Here is a 21,024-nt window from a genome sequence, read left to right as displayed (position 1 = left end):
ATAATTATAAAGGCACCAAAAGTTCCCCCAATTCAAATTGTAGCTAGCCACTTGAAGTGTCGTAGCAATTTAAATCTCAGCTATCGGTTGTAATTATTGAAAGAGACAACAATTTAAATCCCAGCCATCACAAGTACCCCAAGATCCTTGGGCAATCACCGGAAGTGCCAATGTTTCTAATTCTAAAGGTAATAGAAAACACAATTAACCTCTCCTATAGCTTCCGATATTGAAGTTAAGCAGGGCATGCATACATGCTCTACCTTGAGAGAGAATGTTGTAATATACAGTCTTCAATAGGCATACAATGCAATATATTTGAATGTGAGAGTGCACATATATTTAATGGTCATGTGAAGCACCATATTCTACGAGATTATGGTGTATTTTTTTTTTTGTTGATTTTATTTCATTTAGAGAGGAATTATCTCTTCCATACCAAAAAAAAGAAGAAGAGGAATTATCTCTCGCAGCTAATCATCATCATAAATAAAAGATTCTAGAGGACAAGAAAATATGTATGCTCTCTTCTTCTTTTATCTATTTTTTAAAATGACATGGGGCGTGTTCATCTCTTTCATTGTTTGCCCATGTACAAAATAAATTTTATGTTGCATAAACATCATTTTATTATTATTTGAGGACCGGGCATATTGGATGTTTTTTTTTTTTTCTATTACGCACTGTAAACAGAGAGGAGCTGAAAGCTTTTGTGCATTTGATACAACCCAAAGGGGTTGAATATATAAAGATTACAGCATTTATACAAGGAAAATAATAAAATCAGAATCATCTACCTATGGAAACGAACTATACAAGGTATGCTAGCTATACAAGGTATATGTGAGTCTGTCTAACATCCCCCCTCAAACTAATGCGGGTCATCGACAAGTAATAGTTTGCCAACTAAAAATGAGTGACGCGCACAGAAGTGAGGGACTTAGTGAGAATGTCTGCAATCTAATCATGGGATGCAACATGTGGAAGAGAAATGAGCCCAAACTGAAATTTCTCGCGGATAAAGTGACAGTCAACTTCAATATGCTTCATCCGTTCATGAAAGACCGGGTTAGAGGCAATCTAAATGACACTTAGCTTATCAATATGGAGTGGAGTAGGATTCTGCAGAGAAACGCGCAAGTCGAAAAGAAGTCCACGTAACCAGACAAGCTCACTACATACAGCGGACATCGCCCAATACTCGGCTTCTATGCTTGATTTAAAAACAGTTGCCTACTTCTTACACTTCCAAGAAATGAGACAGGTGCCGAGAAAAACACAATAGCCAGTGGTAGATCTTCGTGTGAGAGCACAACCAGCCCAATCAGCATTTGAATAAGCACGAAGGTCCAGAGTCGCCGTGGAGGAGAAGAACAGTGACCGATATAGAATTCCATGTAGGTACCGTATGATGCGCAACACCGGAGTCATATGAAGAGTCCGAGAAGCAGAAACAAACTGACTGACAACTTGGACAGCGTAAGCAATATCAGGGCGAGTCATAGTTAAGTAAACCAGACTCCCAACCAAACCACGGTATAAGTCGGGCTGTGTAAGTAGATCACCATCGTCACGGCCATATTGAATGTTAAGTTTTAAGGGAGTCTGAACAGTCTTCTGATCCGTCAATGATGCCATGGCGAGAAGATCCTTGGTATATTTACGCTGGCTGACCAAGATCCCACATTTAAAACATGAAATTTCAAGCTCAAGAAAATATGTGAGATGGCGAAGGTCTTTTATCTTGAATGAGGATTGCAGAACTTTCTTTAAAGCCGAGATACTAGTAGCATCACTACCAGTCAGAAGTAGGTCATCAATATAAACGAGAACAATGACAATTCCGCGAGCAGTGGTGCGCAAAAATAAGGATGGGTCATGACTACTTTGAGTAAAGCCAACACCGGTAACAACATCATGAAAGCGTTGGAACCATACCCAAGATGCCTATTTGAGGCCATATAAGGCTTTCTTTAGGCGACATACGTTATTATCAGGGATTAAAGACCTAGGAGGAGGTTTCAAATATACTGTTTCTTTGAGGTCTCCATGAAGAAAAGTATTTTCCACATCTATCTGAGCAAGTGGCCAAGAGTGAACGGAATATATTGCCAAAAGAGTACGAACAGTTTTCATTTTGGCAACGGGAGCGAATGTCTCATCATAATCAATTCCATATTCCTGTTTGTATCTCTGAGCGACAAGTCGGGCCTTGTATCGATCTAATGATCCATCAGACTTGAGCTTGATAGAATAAATTCATTTGCTACCAATTAGTTGTTAGTCAGCGGGTCGAGTGACAATATCCCACGTATGATTATCATCCAATGCCGCAAGTTCTTCTGCCATAACCTTCTTCCAACAATCATGAGTGGCTACCTGAGAGTATAAAGTAGGAATAAAAACAGTATCCAGAGTAGCATTCATGGCAGACATAGAGCATATCAAGCGATCAGGCGCTCGATGTACATGATCGGAACGACGTATCGAGGTAGGTTCGAGATCTGCAACAGGTGCAGTAGGTTCAGATTAAGTAATAAGTGGTGAAGTTGTACGTGATCGACGCGAGTAAACTTGCAACGGACGAGGGAGAGTACTCAAGGCAAAAGGAATACCGGGAAAGGTGGTTAGACCAAGAGATTTTGGGGCGTGCGGAGGAAGAAGAGATGAATGAAAGGCAATATGTTTAAGAAAAACAACATGTCGTGAAACCCGAATACGACGAGAAACCGGATCATAACATCGAAAACCCTTCTGAGTTTTTCCAAATCCCAAGTACATACATTTGATCGATTTGGGAGATAGTTTGTTACGCTCACGTGAAGCCAGGTGAAAATAACAGACAACCAAAAACACGAAATGTGGAATATGCAGGAGGGAATCCGTGGAGAGCAAAGTACGGAGATTTACTGTTCAGAACGTAGGTTGGCATTCGGTTAGTCAAGTAGACTGAATATAACATTGCTTCCGCCCAGAAAAAATGAGGAATACTCATAGTTGTCATCAGGGTGTTGGCAGTTTCAACAATATGACGATTTTTTCGTTCAACCACCCCGTTCTGTTGTGGAGTATCAGAATAGGTGGTCTGATGAATAATCCCATGACTCTAAAAAAATGTACGAAAATCGGTTGAGAGATATTCCCTCCTGAGTCAAAGCGGAGAGTTTGAACTGGAACCCGAAATTGAGTCTCTACCGTAGAGTGAAATATCTTGAATTTTTCAAAAACCTATGACTTTGAGTGCAGAAAGTAAATTCAGGTGTGACGTGTGAAATCATCAATGAATTTAACATAGTAACGTAACCTAAAGAGTGACATAATTGGTGAAGAACCCCAGACATCTGTATGCATAAGTTCAAATATAGAAGATGATTTTATAATACTTAGAGGAAAATGAATACATTTACTTTTTAAAAGACAATAAGATAAACAAGAATAATCTAAATCTTTTTTATTAAGAGAAACGTTCCTTAACATGCCAAAAGAAAATAACTGAATTAACCGATTGGAATGTGGATGACCCAGGCGAAAGTGTCATAGTTTCCACAACGAGCCGGAGTGATTGATGGATCAAAGTCTAGCACGTACAGACAACCATGCTGCCTACCCATCCTAAGTACCTTCCCGTCACCAGATCCTACACAAAACAACAATTGGGAAGAAATATAACTGAGAAGTTATTGGATGTGAGTTAACCAATTGAAATTAAATTGGAAGAAAGGTTAGGGACATGAAACACATCACGAAGAGTGAACTGGCAATGAGTAGAATGAGAGAAAGTCAATGATCCAACGGACTAAATAGGTAGTCTAGTGCCATCTGTAGTAGAAATAGCCTGATTGCCGATGTAGGGATGAATGTCACAAAGATGGGATACAGCACAAGTCATATGACTGGAAGCACCCGAATCGAAGAACCATGAAGAAGATGGGGATATACCTGACATACCGACTGCAGGAAAGACCTGAACAATTTGCTGGAGCATTGTAGGAGTTAAATATGATGAAAGACCTTCAGCAGAAGATGCAGGATTACTAATAGATGGCTTGGAAGAAATAGTGGCAGCAGTACCAGAAAAAGCACGACCAGGACCACCATGTCCACGGCCGAAAGAAGATGCATAAACACGTGTACGGCAGTACTGAATACCATGACCAGTCCATCGACAATAAGTACAACAGTCTTTGCATTGAGCGACAACATGACCCACTTTATTGCAGCCGCGACAAGTCAAAAGAGTGGAACCACGTGTAGGTGTAGTGGTGGACATAGTAAGCACCATATCAGAGGATCTCGGAGTTGAGGAAGGAAGAGAGAACTTTAAGTTGTTGTTCCTCAGCCAATAGATCATTAATAACTGAATTCAATGAAGGAGTAGGGCTACAATTCAAGAGAGCAGCCCAACAATGCTCGAATTCTGGATGCAGCTTCATAAGAAATTAACAAACTTGGGCACTCTCGCGCATAGTTTGGAAAATCTTAAAGTCATGAGGAAATGTTGAATCTATCATAACCATCTTAGTCCAAATTGTGACAATTTTAGAGTAAAATGATTGAACATTGTCATCACCTTGAGTAAGGTTAACGAGATCCTGGTCTAGACGGTATAACCGGGCCGCATTACTCTTTTGATAAATTGTCTGAAGATGCTCCTACATTGCCTTAGCCGTGCGATAAGGTGTGAGGCCAACAGCAATGGACCGATCGACCGAATCAAGAATCTAAGTAATAATCCATCCATTACTCATTTCCCAATCAGCCAATTTGTCGGCATCTGTGGAAGTGGGGATGGTAACAGATCCATCAATTAGTCCCCACAAACCACGACCCTTGAAGAAGTTCTGAAAATGGATAGCCCATAACGAATAGTTGGTACCATCAAAACTACAACGTGGGGCCTCTGTACGTGATGAGTTCTTGTCCATTGATCGAAAGTAATGTAAAGCACGCAAAGAGTTACAGCAGAAGAGTGTTTTAGATGTATCGTACAGCAGGAGATACCCAAGGGGTTGCAGTATCTGGATCTGACGGAATAGCAATAGCAACAGGGATTGTTGGATCTGGAAAAGCTAGATCTGGATCTGGCGGAATAGCAACAGCAATAGTGGATCTGGATCTGAAAAATCTAGATCAGTAACAGGGGCTCTAGATCTGGAAAATCGAGATTTGGCGCTGGATCGGGAAAAGCGAGGGGTTACTGAAACTCGAACAGATCGAGCAATAGGGGTGGCCGGACGACGCAGGGGTGCTGGACAAGCAAAGGGGTGGTTGGACGATGCAGGGGCACTGGACGAGTAGAGGGGTGGTCGGACGAGTAGGGGCGATGCTGTAGGGTAGTCAGATAACATAGTGATGGTCGGACGACGCAGCAGGGGTGGTCGGACGATGCAGCAAGGGTTGCCGGACGACGCAGGGGTGGTCGGACGAGTAGGGATGGTGGCCGGACGCAGCAGAGATAGTCGGATCTGACAGGTGGTGCCAGATTCTGATCAGTGAAGCTTTGATACCATGTAAATAGAGATGAGCTGAAAGCTTTTATGTATTTAAGACAACCCAAAGGGGTTGAATATATATAGATTACAACATCTATACAAGGAAAATAATAAAATCAGAATCCTATACCTATGGAAACGAACTATATATACAAGGTATGCTAGCTATACAAGGTATATGTGAGTTTGTCTAACATGCACACCCACACACACCACATGCACACACACCTCACACCCACACACACCGCACATTCTCACCACAAGGGGTGCTCAAACCTGTGACTTGGTGTTAAATTTTGTTGTGAGTCTACCATTAAGGCATGACAATAGATGCAATAGGTTGATTTATCTTAACAGGATTATGGCCTTCTATAGATACCCCACCCAAGATGAACAACATGGTCAACTTCGTACTTGATACATGAACAGCTCCAAGTCCCGCACCTTAATACAATCCAAACTCCCATATATAATCCAAACCCTTAAACCATATCCAAACCCTAGTGTGACTTAATCCCAAATTTAGAAGCTAAAGCTTAGCCAAACTCAAAGCTAAAGTTAAGCCCAAAACCTAAGCCAAATGCAATATAAATTTAGGCTAAATGCAAGTCAAATCTAGATTACATTCAAGCCCAAATTTAGGCCCAATTCCAAGCCCGAACCTAGTAGGACCCGGTCTAACCCAGAAGCCCAAAGTGATGTCGAAGGTTCACCGGAGCCCCTTTAGCAGTTTGGGAGTTGGACACAAGGTGGGGGGCACAGAGTGCGTTTTCCCTACATGTCTCATTTTTCAAATTGAGGTGAGCCACGCTGAATGAGAGAGAAATCTACCTCCACCTCATTGGGTGCACCAAAATTTCAAAAATGCCCTTGGTGCACTGCCTTTTTACCATCCATCTAACACCCCTTAGCCAATGAGTGGGTTCCATGTGGCACTCATATCTCCTCAACCAATCACAGCCTTTCAACTCACCTTTCACCCCAATCCAATATCTACCTATAAATAATCCTAACCATTTCATTTCACACACATATACACCATCACCTTTAAGAGAGAGGGTGTAACACTCAAAAACTCAACACCCAAGTAACGTGACACAGGTAGGCTCCGAATTCGAGTGTGTTAACTAATTAATTAGAGAATGCTCCTTAAATACATACACACACACTACACAATTTGCATTCACCCGGTATACATCAAAATAAAAGAGAGACAAATTGAATTTGCAATTAGAGTCCAAATGTTGCATAATCAACTCAAATCCCAAAAATGCCAACCCATCTGAAGACTGAATACAATTTGAAATAAAATATTACATTTCAGAGTTATACTAAAATGAAAACTATTTTAGTGTTATTTCAACTTGAGAAACTCCATCGCACTCGCATATCTGCACTGCCTGTTTTTGTTTGTCGATATCAAAACCATGAGTGGTCATCTCAGTGAGAAATATTCCCATCATAATGGTCAAGCATAATTCACAAATAATACATATAACACAACAAACAATTCAAAATTATAATTTTGTTTAAGTGCGCCACTACAAGAAAGGAGGGCAGAACCGACACTTGGTGGAACCCTTTGCCCGCGGGAATCAAAGCCGACTGCAGGCAAAGTGTTCCTATTTAATTAAAATCACAAATGCCCTGATCAAAATCACAAATGCCCTAACCGGCCGCCTCATTTCTCTCTCTCTCTCTCTCTCTCTCTCTCTCTCTCTCTCTCTCTCTGCGCCTGATCTCACTCTCCGCTCTCTCTCTGCACCTCTCCGTCTCCACTCGATCTCTCTCTACCTCTCTCCCTCCCTCTCCACTCTCGAACTCATCACCGACACTCTCCCTCTCTCTGCCATCTGTCTCTCTCAATCTCTCTCTCCGTTTGCAGATCTAAGATAGCAGAGCGATGAGAGATTGCAGCTGAGATTTCATCATCAGACGGCGTTCTTGCTATCCAAACCTCATTTCCATCTAAGGTGCTGATATGTACACTGAATTTTCGGTGTATGTGCGTGAATCTCGGTTCTGTAGTAAGGGGTATTTTGTGTAATTTGGTTTTTGTATGCGCATGACTATGTACATTGGTAGTCCACTTCTGACATGACCTTCTCCTATCTTAATTTTTCGGATTCAAACCCATCATACACTGAGATTTCGGAGTGTTAGTGTTGAATCTCTGTTTTTATTTTATTTTATTTTATTTATTTTATGCAATTTCGGTTCGGTGTATGGGGTTTATTTTATTTATTTTATGCAATTTCGGTTCGGTGTATGGGGTGCTTTCTGCATTTTGAGATGCCAGCATATGCAAGAGTATTTATTTTGGTAGTCCTCCTCTACCATGACCCACACTCGCACTTTTTCGGATTCGGACCCATATCCATAAAAAAAGGTGGATATAGTGAGCAGATTAGGTTCGGTCCTTACTGTGGGGCCCACTTTGATATATTTATTGTAAATCTACGCCGTCCATCCATTTTGCCAGATAATTTTAGTGTATTAGCCCAAAAATGAAGTAGATCCAATTCACAGGTGGACCACACTATAGGAAACAGATCCAATTTTGAATTTGGTGTTTGGATTATCATCTTCTAGTTTGATTTTATTGCCAGTGGGTTTGGGTTTGAGTGTAATTAGGTTTTCCACATCACTAAAGGGCCCCATATGGTCATATGCATGTGCATTTGAACATGTGTGCGTACATGTGAGCTACCATAGTGGAAATGATGCTAACTTTCACTGACTTGATCCACATGCATATGCAAAAATCCAGATGCACAATCAGACAACAAATTACAAGGATATTACTAGTATATAGAAGGACAAAATTCGAAACAGAGTACATGGAGTCATTTACCTTTAAGGCCAGCTCCAACACTTTTACCACTGCATTTATGCTTGAGATTTTCGAAACAGAGTACATGGAGTCATTTACCTTGTACTTACATCCCTTGTTTCTGAGCTTTAGTTGATGATGTTAGAAAGTTGGTTCCCTTATCTGAATGTAGTCATTCTAAAATTTATTTTTCGGGTTTTTGACCAAAGGTGGTATGATGATTTTAGCGACATGGTTGAACAAAGCAGCTCTTGAAGAACAAACAACTGTTATTCTTATCATTTTTAAGGTGCTTATTTTATTGCATGATTAGATTTATAATTTGCTTTGTCTGATATAAAAAGGCTCACCCTAGATTGGAACATATACACAGGTTCTTCGTCACCTTCTATTACATAAGGCTTTGCCAGTACATATTTCAGCCATATTACAAGCTGTTAACAGGTTGCGATTTTACTGGACATCAGGTGGCACTTGTTGTGGCCTGTCTTATTTATTTCTATATTTACATTGATGTTGATAATACATATGGCATCACTTAAAATATTATTTAAAAGACTGCATTGTCTAGGTAACATTTATGTATGTCATTAAACCATATGGATTCTTGTACTTCGGTGGATTTCAGGGAGATTTGGCAAATTACCTTCAAAAGAAAGGACGGCTACAGCCTTCTAAAGCTCTGAGATTCTCTCTTGATATTGCTAGGTCAGCTCATAACTTGATATTTGGCCACCAACTGATTGTTTTTTAATTGAAGATGATGTGGTTTTCACTGACTTTGTTGGTGACAGCAAGTAATCAAAAGCTTTATCGCTTTTCCCTTAGTTTTCTTCTCTTTTGTGGGGACCTATGATACCACCAAACCCACAAGATCTGACAGTGATGTATAGCTTCATCTACAATTGGGTCAGCAATTTGGACAATCTGGATTTCTGAACAGCTAAAAGTTGTAATTTATCAGATGTGTATCATTACAAGTTATGTAGTAGGTACTTTGTATTTAGAGAATTCTATAAGAATATCTGTATCTCTTGTGTTCTTTGAACTGACTCTGAACATGTCTCATCACATTCTGGAATCAGCCAGCTTGTTTTCACCATATTGGAAAGTCGGACTGCAAGGGACAACTTCCCGACAAATCAACAATCATTGTTTGGTGGTCTGAAACACAATGAATGGTGATTTGGAGTGTGAGCTAATTTTAACTGCTAATGTTTGCGACTTCTTTATGAATGTAAAATTGCAGTTAGGTCCTCTTTAAGCTGGATTGGGCTTGGGCTGACCCTCTGGTTGGAATTGGTCAGGTCAAGTATGGTTACCTGATTTGGCAATTCTGCTTCTATCCTTGTGCTTCCCTATTGGAATGTAACTCTTTAGAGATGGTAAGCTTGTTTTGCTCTTTCTCATTTTTTTTTTCTTTTTTTCTTTCTCTAACTTTTTGGTCCATGCAAAATTCATTTTTGGTGATCTTTTGGTCCAGGAACTTTGCACCATTCCTCAATTTGGTTTTCTTTTTGTTAGTTTCTATACTATGACTTGCATTGATCATTTAGCTTATCATGTGGAAGTTTTTCGGCACTTCTTTCTACTGTGGTTGTTTATCATTGTTATCTTCTTCACTTTCCTACGCTAGATGAAAATTGTTGTTTCATGGAAGTAGATTGACAAATTTGCCTTCTATGTGTTGCATTTTGCAAGATTCTGAGCCTATATGATATTAAGGATGAGGATATTGATAGTGTTTTTAATCATTCCTAGCCTTTGCTCTTTATAATTTTGATGAATAACAGTTTGTTATCTGTTTTCTCAGGAAACCTCTCGTTACAAATATCATGTGGATGAACTTACCTTGTTCAGGCAAGTATCTATTTTCTCTTATGCAATGTGTTTCTAAAATTTATCATCATCACTAGAAAAAGGTAACAGTGTCTTTTTGCCATTGTCTAATCTTTTGTTTCCCTTGAACAGCTTTTACCCTGCTTTCAGAGCTTGGTAGTTTCAAGTTAAAATCCATTCATTACACTAGTAATCGTAATTAAATTTGATCCAAACATGCCCTAAATTGTCTTTTAAGATGTCATGTTGCAATAACAATGTACTCAAAACAATGGATTTCATGACGAGCGGTCCAGATGATGGTTCTAATGCATATGTGATCATAACAAAAACAAGTACGACAACTCATCAGGTGGGCCACTCATTTATGAAAAAAATAAAAACTGATTTAGAATTAAATAGAAATTGGTCACATACCCAGCTTGTCTGCAGTTTCTTTTGGTCAATCACTATCTTTGGAGTGTTCAGATTCTTGGAAGGATGTCAAATAATGCGAAGTCCATGGAAATTTTACAAAGTAATTTTTAGAGCTTTACGATATCTGTATCTTTTGCCTAGCTGAATGCTAACCACCCTTGTTTGTTTTAGTCTCATTGATTTCTTTTCCATTTACTTTTCTTTTCTCATTAACCCTTGTGCAGATAAGTTGAATGTGTAACTATCTTCGCCTTGTTATGTTTCAAGGTGATTTTCACTGCCAACTTTGTTTGTTGACTTGGTTTGGCATGATTTGTGAAATTAGATTGTGGCTTGATGGGGCCCACATGCGAGGATGGACTGGTTTTTTGTGAAATTAGATTGTGAAAACCATGCTCCATTTGATATATCTTCCTTTATTTAACCATTATAGATTTATAGAACCTGTTAGGATTAGCTACCACTAGAAATGGAAAATTATGAAAACTCAAACACATACTCTAGCCTCGAAGATTTAATAAACATACAAAGGAAGATTCAGGTTGGACAAGTGCAGGAAACTTATTATATATAGTTGTCTTTTACGATATTTTTATTTTTACATGTCTAAACATGTGTCTCTTAACATGTCCTGATACATGTTTCTGTATCCTCGGTCATTGATACATAATGATACTGATACTCTGAACACTGCTTACAAAACATTACAATGTGTATTTACTGTTGCTATTTGGTATATTTCCTGATTTTCTTGACTAGAATATCATCCTGTTGAAAGACCGTTAATTTTCTTCACACACTTTTTCTAAGGAAGTTGCAGCATTCATAATGATTTGTGAAGAAACAGCGATCTTTGTTTTGGTATTTATTTCTCCATCAGTTTTGAACTTCAAACTCTTCAAAGTTGGGATGGTAGTTTGTTGGTGTAGACTATGGTTATTTGGAACGGGATGAGCGTTTGGTTTTTGGGTGGGGAATGGGATGAGGGCTCAGTTTTTGAAGGATTTCTGGTTAGGGGAGTGTAAGCTGCAAGATCAGTTCCCCAATTTGGCCTGCAAGGTGGTGGATTTGGATATCACCATGAATGGATGTTTTGTGCTTGAAGGGTCCCAAGGGATGTGGCTTCCTCCATTTTGCAGAAATCTACGGATGTTGAAGCTGAAGAGTTTCTTTTATTGCTATATCTTGTGAGAATTTCTCTTGTTCCCTTCAAGTGCGGGATGGTCTTAGTCCTTTCAATATGATTATTCATTTATATGATTATTCATTTCAATATATTAAATGATTTCCATTTCCCTTTCTTAGTCCTTTCATTTATGGTCTTCTCTCATTTTGTGGGTTGCAGGTCGGACAGATTTGCTAGGCTTCAACGGATTCAATGCTCATTGGGCCCATGACCAGCCTTATTCATTGTGCTTGGTGGCGGTCCTTCCATGGCCACTGCGACGTTTTCTACACAAGGGCAATGAGAGGAATTTCAGCCTCAAGCGCACTGGTTCGATCCGCTCCCAGGGTTCAGGTCTAAGCATAGTTGTCCAAGCAATCACATTGCATCATTTGATAACATCTCCAGTGAAAAAGAAGGCCTGAGCAAGGATGATAACATTGGCAACATAAAAAGCAAAAAAAAAGGATGATAACATTTGCAGCATAAAAAGAAGAAAAAAAATAACTAGGATACATGAGTGTCACCTTTCCTTTTCTTCTCTCTCTCTCTCTGTGTTTTTTTTTTTGTCTTGCTGATGAAAAAGATTTGCTCTATGGCTACGGGTTATTAGTAGCCATGAGTTCTATAGCAACCGATTTAATTCGTAGGCATATGTTTTTAAAACTATAGCTACGGCTGTACTACGGACTATAACCGTAGCTATTATTAGATACGGATTTTATCCGTAGCTTTTGATAGCATTTCAATAAAAAGCTGACAATTTACGGCGTCCAGCACAATTGTCAGGAAAGGTCCTGACCGCCGGTAAAGCCTTTACCGACTGAGGCTTTACCGGCTGTTAGCCAACTGCGGGCAAAATATTTGCCGGCGGTTTTCTGGGTATTTTCCGGCGGTTTTGACCGCCGGTAAAGGCCTATTTTCTTGTAGTGTGCATGAATGTATAAAATGTTCTCTAGATCTAGGGATGCACACCCAACTGACAATTGTGAGTAGAACCCACTATATAAGTGAACGGCGGACAATGGCTTGAATAATGGAGCCATCCGATGTGTTCTAAAAGTAAATGCCCAGATGATGACCCGAATAACGGTGTCACTTGGCAAGTTTCAAGAGTGACGGCCAAACGATGACTTGAATAATGGTGTCATCTGATGAGTTTTAAGAGTGAATGGCCATATGATGACCCGAATAATGGTGTCACCTGGTGAGTTCTAAAAGTGAACGACCAGATGATGACCCAAGTAAAGAATTCGTCCAACGATTTTTCAGAGTGAACGAGAAGGCAATGACTAGAATATGTGGACATGTTTGGATGTTTAGTTTGGACAATTTACTCAATGCACATATTACTTATATTGTGGTGCCTGCTACTTTATGAATGTTAAACGAGATTACATGTATTGAGAATTTTCTTTAAAGATAACACTCGGTATTTGGGAGCACAATGGTTAGCCTATGAAATCCAGGGCATTAGAATCTTCCTTCAGAATTTAAATGGAGCCCGTTGTAATGTTAATGAGGAATCCACTCTGTCTATCCATTTTGCCAGATCATACTCAGGACCTAAGCTCAAGAATGAGGCGAATTCAAAAGGCAAGTTGTGCACATGATAAAAAACAATGAAGAATGAATGTTCAGTATTAAAACATTTGGGGTGCAACAAATGTTTCCGATCAGGCTAATATTTTGTGTTTTCAGTTCATCCCAACAAGAATGACCTTATCAATGGCTTGGATGCAATATAAATATTATGGTGATTTCAGGGAAGTTTCAATGGTAGCCATTTCCCTACCCACCTTTTCCTATTCAGGGCCCACTCGAGCGTTTGATCCTTCTCATTTTTGGATTCATATCCTAAAATGAACTGGAAAAATAGATGCACGGAATGAATTTCTTACAAACATTATACTGGGAACTTCTTAGGATGCAGAAGTTGTGTCCCCACCATGGTGTATATATTCTATCCGCACTATCCACTCATGTTTTTTCAACTCAACTTAGTGCATGAGCAAAAAAGAAAGAAATGGAAAAAAAAAAAACTAATCCAAGGCTCAACTGAACTATATCACAGTAAACAACAGGATTGGACAGTTACTACTGAAAACTTTTCAAAGGTCACAGAAATTTTGGATAAAACTAATATTCGCTTCTTCAATTCATTTGGGTCCGCGTGACTTTGCCAATAGGTTAGATAACAAATAAACATCACCGTGGGTCCTAGAAAGGTTTCAACAATAAATGTAAATATCCCTCTTATATCTTTTGGTGTAGTTCAATTGAACTTGGATTTACATCTGTTTTTTTTCTTTTTCTTTCTCTTTTTTTCCTTTTTTGGCTGGTGCTTGTTACTGTCACCAGCCCACTTGCATCCCTATTCTTGCCTGTCTGTCACCAGCCCACTTGCATCCGTATTCCTGCCTGTCGGTTGCGCAAGGCCACTTTCACTCTCGTTTTCTTCACTTATGTCAATTAATTTTCTTCTCTTCAAAGAAAGACAGCTTATTTGTTTTCTCTCTCTATAAGTACACTGGTGACAGGTCAAGGTATTGTCCTTTATGATGTTGGTTTATGTGCCCTTTTATTTTCAATGGACACATGTCAGAAATTAATGGTTGTGTCAGTCTAGACACGACTTTAGACATTTGTGGAGGGAAGATGGTCCTTTATTTTTCCATAGATAGAAAAAAAAAACAAAACACACAAAAAACAACAAGAAAAGATAACCAGTCACAATCAGATCACGTGGTTACATTTAAGAATTGGGCCATGTTTCTAGACTCGATGGTAACTGATGATCTAGAAAATGGTTCACCTTCCTGCATCGATGGGGACCTTAAATCATTATTTTAAGGCCATGGCTCACAACATAAACGCTGATATATATGGTTTGATGATGACTAAATAGATCCAACTACGGTACGTGGCCCTGTAACAATCAATAGACCCGTTTGGAACCGGTCAGGAGACTACTTTCTTTTTTATGTGACTGCACTACCGTAGCTAGCTGTGGGTAGGACGCGGATTGCCTGGTAAACCCGCCACAATGGAGCAGATTAGGATTGGGGGACTGTTATGTACGTATTTTATCGATGCTATCTATCCAATTTTCTATGCCATTGTACTGTATAAGCCCAAAAATGAGCAGATCTAAGGATCAGGTGGACCACACCACAGGAAGCAATGGTGAAAATAACGACGCACGCACGCAGCTGAAACCTTCCAAGGGCTCACTGTGATCTTGATTTGCCCTCCAACCCGTTAATAAGATTACATAGACCTAGATGAAGGGAAAACATACAAAGATCAGCTTGATCAAAACTTCTGCAGGTACAAAGAAGTTTTTAATGGTGGCATTCAATCTCTAATGCGTGCTGAACTTGGATCTCCCTTATTTTTGGAATCGTACCTTAAAATCATCTAGTAAAATGAATGGATGGTGTGGATAAAACAAATACAACACTGGAGGCCGCACAAAGACCCTGCACGGGTTAAGTCCGTCTAAGCAAGGCTAGGAGACAATCCGAATGCTCTTCGACCTCTGTGATGCAGGAATTTTCGCGGCCAACCATGGTGTATGTATTTTATCCACATCGACCATCAGTTTTTACAGCTTTTTTTAGGCCATGGGCAAGATTTGAAGCATATCCAAAGGCCGAGTAGACCACACCAAAAAAAAAAGTGAGAATAAAGATATCCATCATTGAAACCTTTCTAAGGCCCTCAGTGATGTCCATTTGTCTTTTAACCTACTCATAACGTCATACAGACTTTGGGTGAAGGGAAAACACAAATATAGCTTGATTCAAACATAGGTGTGTAATCCCTCATATTTCCTATGGTGTGGTCCACTTAAGATTTCGATATGCTTCAATATTAAGTTCATGGCCTACAATGAATTGGAAAAACAAATCGATAACACGGATAAAGACAAAAATCATGGTGGGCCCATGGATTCCTGCCATCATGGAGGTTGGTGGTGGCAGACAATGTGTCCAGATGGGTAACCTCGCCCAGGCACTAACTAAGCAGCACATGGGTGGAACTTTAAAATCAATTCAGGTACACTGAATCATGATATCCTCCCCATCCATCTATTGGGTACAATGAATCATGTCTACTCTTGGATCTAAAATCAATTCAGGTACCCGCCTACGCCAAACGAAACAATTAGGATAGGGCATCTACCAATAGTTGTGTAGGGCTACTTTTATGTTTACGTGTCATCCAATATTCATTCATCGAGATTGAAGGATTATCCAATAATACCATTATTTGAAAACTCAAGTGGAAGAATTTTATGATTTTCGTAAAAATTTAAACATAGTGTTGAATCAACCACCTTTTTTTAGAGCAGGGGCTAAAAAAGTAGTGGTTTGCCTGATGAATGGGGTGGCACAGGAAATCTTTGCACCTTGTTAGAAAAATCTATTAGGCAGATTGGATAATACTTCACTTTGGCTGACATTTGTTCAAGCATGACATGGCAAAATTTGATTAGATAGCATCCCGCTGAATGGTTAGGAAATTTTGATTAATTTGAATTTTGGACGATTTTCAATCTCTCACTGTGCAACTAATATATGTTCCATATTGCTACGCATCTGCTTACGGCACCACCGTCCAAGCCATGTCAGCATGCGTGAGCTTCACCACATGAATACCGGTACACCTCCTCCATACATCCTCATTCTTTCTCTCTCTTCCACATCCTCACTCATTTTCTCTCCTCCCCACCCTCATTCATTCTCTCTCTCTTCCACATCCTCACTCATTTTCTCTTTCTTCTCCACAACTTCACCCATCCTCGTCACATGGACATGCTTTTTTGGGTGACTTTGGTAGTGCTTGCACTACTCACAGGCATTTGGAAACTCTTCCACAATCTTGTATGGAGGCCTCATGCCCTGACAAGGTGGTTTGAGAAACAAGGGATAACAGGCCCACCTTACACTTTCATATCAGGCTCTCTTGAAGAAATCAAGGGCCTAATGAATCTTGCAAGCGAGACGGTTTTAGACACTCACTCGCATGACATCATCCCAAGGGTCATGCCTCACTACTACAAATGGTTCTCACTGCATGGTGACTTTCTACTCTCTTCACTCCTCTAACTCACCTCCTTTTGCTCCTTACATGTGGCCCACAGGTTCCTCTATCCACTCCATCCAGAACATGGGGTGCATTGTAGATGGAGCATGGCTTAATTATCACAATGACCGTTCAAACCTAACCTTACAATTCGTGGGTTTTAAATGAATGGTTACATAACCAGAAAAATAAGATAGTTTTTATCGACTGTAAGTGTGGTTTTGGATTATGCTCCATCCTTAATCCGGTTGGCGATTTGGATGGTTTAGATTACCTTACAAGTATATGTCATCTGCGCAGTGGATGTCAGCACCATTTCAAAAATGGTGGTGAAATGTCCCAGTTAATATATGAACTATGATACGGTGGGAACATTTCGGACCTAATTCGTGTGCAAATTTATGAGGTAAAGTGGCCCGCCACGATCAAGGAATCTGTTGGATATATAGGAGGAATGAACCCTGGATTGCATGAAAAATGGGCGGTGTGTCTTACTGCCCTTCTCGTGAGTAATATTTATTTAAAAATTTTATAGCTGCGATCCATTTTTATTTTTATTTTTTCATTCAAAGTTTCTGATTATGGACACGAAGACTCCTCCTTTCTTTCCTCTCTGTGATCACTTGAGTAGCTTGATATTGGGCTATCTGCTACCCATGTTAAATCACTCCTATTTAATTGGTATAACAGACTGTATTGTATTATTTCCCTTGATGGTTAGAGTAATTGTTTGGTGACTTTATATGCATGTGTTAAGGAAAGAAAAAAAAAGATCAGGTTCTAAGTTTAATGGTCTAATTTCTAAGTAGGGAGACGTGACCTTCATGGTGGAAATACTTAATTTGTGTGGCTCTCCAAAATGTATATGTTTTATCTAAGCTGTCCGCCAATTTTTCCATCTCATTTAGGCCATGAGCTTAAAATTCAAGCATATCTAAAGCTCAAGTGGACCACTTAATGGGAAACATTGGGGACAATGACATCCACCGTTGAAACCTTCATGGGGCCAATAGTGATGTTTATTTGTGATCCAACCTATTTATAAGGTCACACAGACTTGGATGAAAGGAAAACACAAATATCATCTTAATCCAATACTTCTATGACCCCCCAAGAAGCTTTGAAGAGGCTTTCAATCCACACATTAATTTCCTTTGGTGGGATCAACTTGAGTTTTGGATATGCTTCAATTTTGGGCTCATGACTTAAAATTAGTTGGTAGAATGGACGGGTGGTGTCAAATAACCACTTTCTCTAAATGCTCAGGACATTAGAGGATGATGTAAGGCTTTAACACTCCCCCACACACCATAGAGTGAAACTCGGTACCGGAGCATACTGGATAAGGGTGGAAGGACACTCTCACACCAAGTGGTTGTTTGGCGGGGGTATTGATAAAACACATATCACACGGTGAGCCCAATAGTCCTACCACCATGGAGGTCGGTAATGTTTTATAGTGCATGAAGATGTTAAGATTACATAAGTCATAACCATTGCCGACCCAGCAGTGAAGACTATACCCTCTGTAGTTTATGGATGAACTGATGAAATGATAGTTGATATAGAGGAAAGCTACAAACACCTATTCATACGTCCAACTAGTTAGTGTGCAGGGTCTACCATGCATGCTGTTTGTATAAAATTTTGCCTGTCCAATAAGGCAGTCATACCATGAAAATAAGACGTCTCATATGAATTCGGAGTTTTTGGGGGTGATTGTTAATTGTTTTGTAAGGTATACCTCACCCGATGATTAAATTTGTTAGGTATTTAGGACATTCCATTTTTGTGACAGGTTATCCTTGCTATTCGGGCCAGATGGCATAAAAACATCATGGGGGTGCACATGCCAACTAGTTGAACATATATACAACTAATTATATTTATAAGATTTAATAAATCTTTAGAGGTCAAAAATTTTCAATATCATGGTAATTTATAAGAATAGTTAAGTCTTCAGATATCAATAGTTATCAAAATCAATCATGTGCTCAAGCAACATTACTAAAAAGTATAAATCCTTGTGTTTCCCATCATTTTCCTTTCCTATGCCTTTCTCTACTAAAAAGTGTTTGAATGTTTTTTCATTGTCCTCGAAAGAGGGTCCAAGCATCTTTATATATATATATATATATATATATATATATATATATATATATACTCGGCTGCGCACTTTTTGAGAACTCATCATATGTGATGTTAGTCCAAAATTTCAACAGTCCACGTGATGCAGCACCCCATGAAAACCTTAGGGCCCAATTTTTACTTTGATCTAAAGTTTTGGTGGGCCATGAAAAAACAAAACAGTTTCCTCCCTTGTTTTGCATCTGTCTTTTCTATGGCCCACTAGAATTTTAGATCAGGTTAAAAATTGGTCCCTTGGGGTTTCATGTGATTCCACATCACATGGACCGTTCGGATTAGACTCCGATGACACGTGTATAAAAGTGCGCATGTGCTTAGGTCTCTCTCTCTCTCTCTCTCTCTCTCTCTCTCTCTCTCTCTCTCTCTATATATATATGCGACTTTGTAAACGACTGTAATGTGAAGAGGTGATGTGGTGCACAGGAGAAATGTTCTTGTATTGGTTCGGGAGCCGGCCCCGCCTGTTCATAATGGAGCCAGAGCTAGCCAAGGAAGTCTTGTCAAATAAGTCCGGTTTCTACCCCAGGCCCAAGATTAACCCTTTCTTAGCTGCCATTATGGGCAAGGGTCTGGCTATAATTGAGGGTGATGATTGGGTTAGGCATCGGAAGATTGTCAGCCCGGCTTTCCACGTGGAGAAGCTCAAGGTGATTATTTCTAATCCAAGCCGTTCATTAGGTGGTCCACGTTATGCATGCATAAGGCCCTGAAAATCAGGATGATGTCAGGTAGACTATACATGTAGGAAAGATTGGATGGGCAAAAAGATTCGTCCAACGCAACCTTATTTTCGGGCACTACCATGCACCTTCTGGCCTCCTGTTCAATAGCCTAGATCTGTCCATGATGCAATGGGACCCCTCAAGTGGGGCCATAGAGCACATGTAGGAGAACTGGCCGGATGTCACACATATTAGAGATCTGGGCCATTCATTAGTTTCTTCTGGACATGCAATGGAGTAAAATTAATATTGGTCTGCTGAACACTCAGGTCAAACTTGCGTGATAATTAAAAATGAGTGGTGGGAGAAAAAATCCAACAGTCCATATTCATTGTACATGTGTGGCTTACTTGATGAGTTGCATTGCCTTTGTTTTTGGTAGTGCAATGTCCCCAACCTGATGATTGATCCGGAACTCTGATATGTGTATTTGTGAGGCCATGACCTTAGGTCCCCTTAGTGTATTTGTTATATATCTGTACTGTTCATCAGTTTTGCCTACTCATTTTATGGCATGGACCCAAAAATGAAGTAGATCACCTGAGATTTGGATCTACTTCATTTTTGAGACCAAGCCCTAAATTGAGCTTTCAAAATAGATGAACGGTATGGAAATAAAACATATACACCAATGTGAGCCCCACAGTCACGGCCTCACTGAACTCTTTTTAATTTTTTTCATTTTAAGAATGGTTCATTTCATTGAACAAGAGGGAGTTATACAAAGATAAACACATTCGAGCAGGCGCAGACAACATCCTGCACCTGCCTATCAAAACCGCCTCAAACCCAAAACTGAAACTAGACCTTTTTTTTATTTTTTTTTATTTTTAATATTTTTTATTAACAAAGCTAATCATACGCTTGAACAGAACACAAAACAGAGAATAAAAACCATGGCAAGGGGTTTATGATAGGCTGTTCCATGAACTGAATGATGGAGAAAATCTAACCAGGATCACTTGAGCTTGGATACATTTGGATATTTGTGCCACACCACCGCTGGCACACTCCACAAACTCCCTTAGAAAGTTTAACTACCTGATCCATAGCACACCTGCTTCTGAAAGGAGCTCACTTCACTTGAGAAAAGCTACTACTCCCAACCAAGCCTTCTCTGCAAACAGATCACTAAACAATCTGAGAAGGAAGGTAAATGAGCTTGGCTGTGCCCAATGAAGTTAAAATTATAATGGCCCCCACCCAACTGGACCTTGCTCCGTTCAAAATATGAGCTCAAACCAACCACCTAGCCCATTTTCTATTTTATTCACAACGAACAGCTAAGGAATTCAAAATTGATGTGGCAAGAGTAAA

General features: G+C 39.7%; 1 protein-coding gene and 1 long non-coding RNA gene across 4 annotated transcripts in view; both read left to right on the top strand.

Annotated features, from left to right (window-relative positions):
• The first annotated feature begins 8,436 nt into the window (after positions 1–8,436).
• LOC131231904 (uncharacterized) lies at positions 8,437–10,258 on the top strand. 2 transcript variants are annotated; one of them, XR_009164561.1, is made up of 4 exons: positions 8,437–8,614; positions 8,954–9,033; positions 9,633–9,710; positions 10,139–10,258. It is a non-coding gene; the product is annotated as an uncharacterized LOC131231904 (long non-coding RNA). The 2 variants fall into 2 exon arrangements; XR_009164560.1 differs by having other exon boundaries at positions 8,437–9,033.
• A 6,286-nt stretch (positions 10,259–16,544) lies between these two features.
• LOC131231900 (cytochrome P450 709B1-like) overlaps positions 16,545–21,024 on the top strand; it is a 94,933-nt gene continuing 90,453 nt past the window's right edge. The window contains exon 1 of one of the 2 annotated variants that reach the window (XM_058228259.1): positions 16,545–16,831. In XM_058228259.1, coding sequence (XP_058084242.1) covers positions 16,561–16,831 — 271 coding nt within the window. In that variant the 5' untranslated portion in view covers positions 16,545–16,560. The remainder of the gene's footprint in view (positions 16,832–21,024) is intronic. The other variant, XM_058228260.1, reaches the window with a different exon arrangement.

Source organism: Magnolia sinica, chromosome 17 (genome assembly GCF_029962835.1).
Source record: "Magnolia sinica isolate HGM2019 chromosome 17, MsV1, whole genome shotgun sequence".
Classification (NCBI taxonomy): domain Eukaryota; kingdom Viridiplantae; phylum Streptophyta; class Magnoliopsida; order Magnoliales; family Magnoliaceae; genus Magnolia; species Magnolia sinica.
The sequence above is the reverse complement of the archived record's forward strand: the minus strand, read 5'-3'. Positions and strand labels throughout refer to the sequence as shown.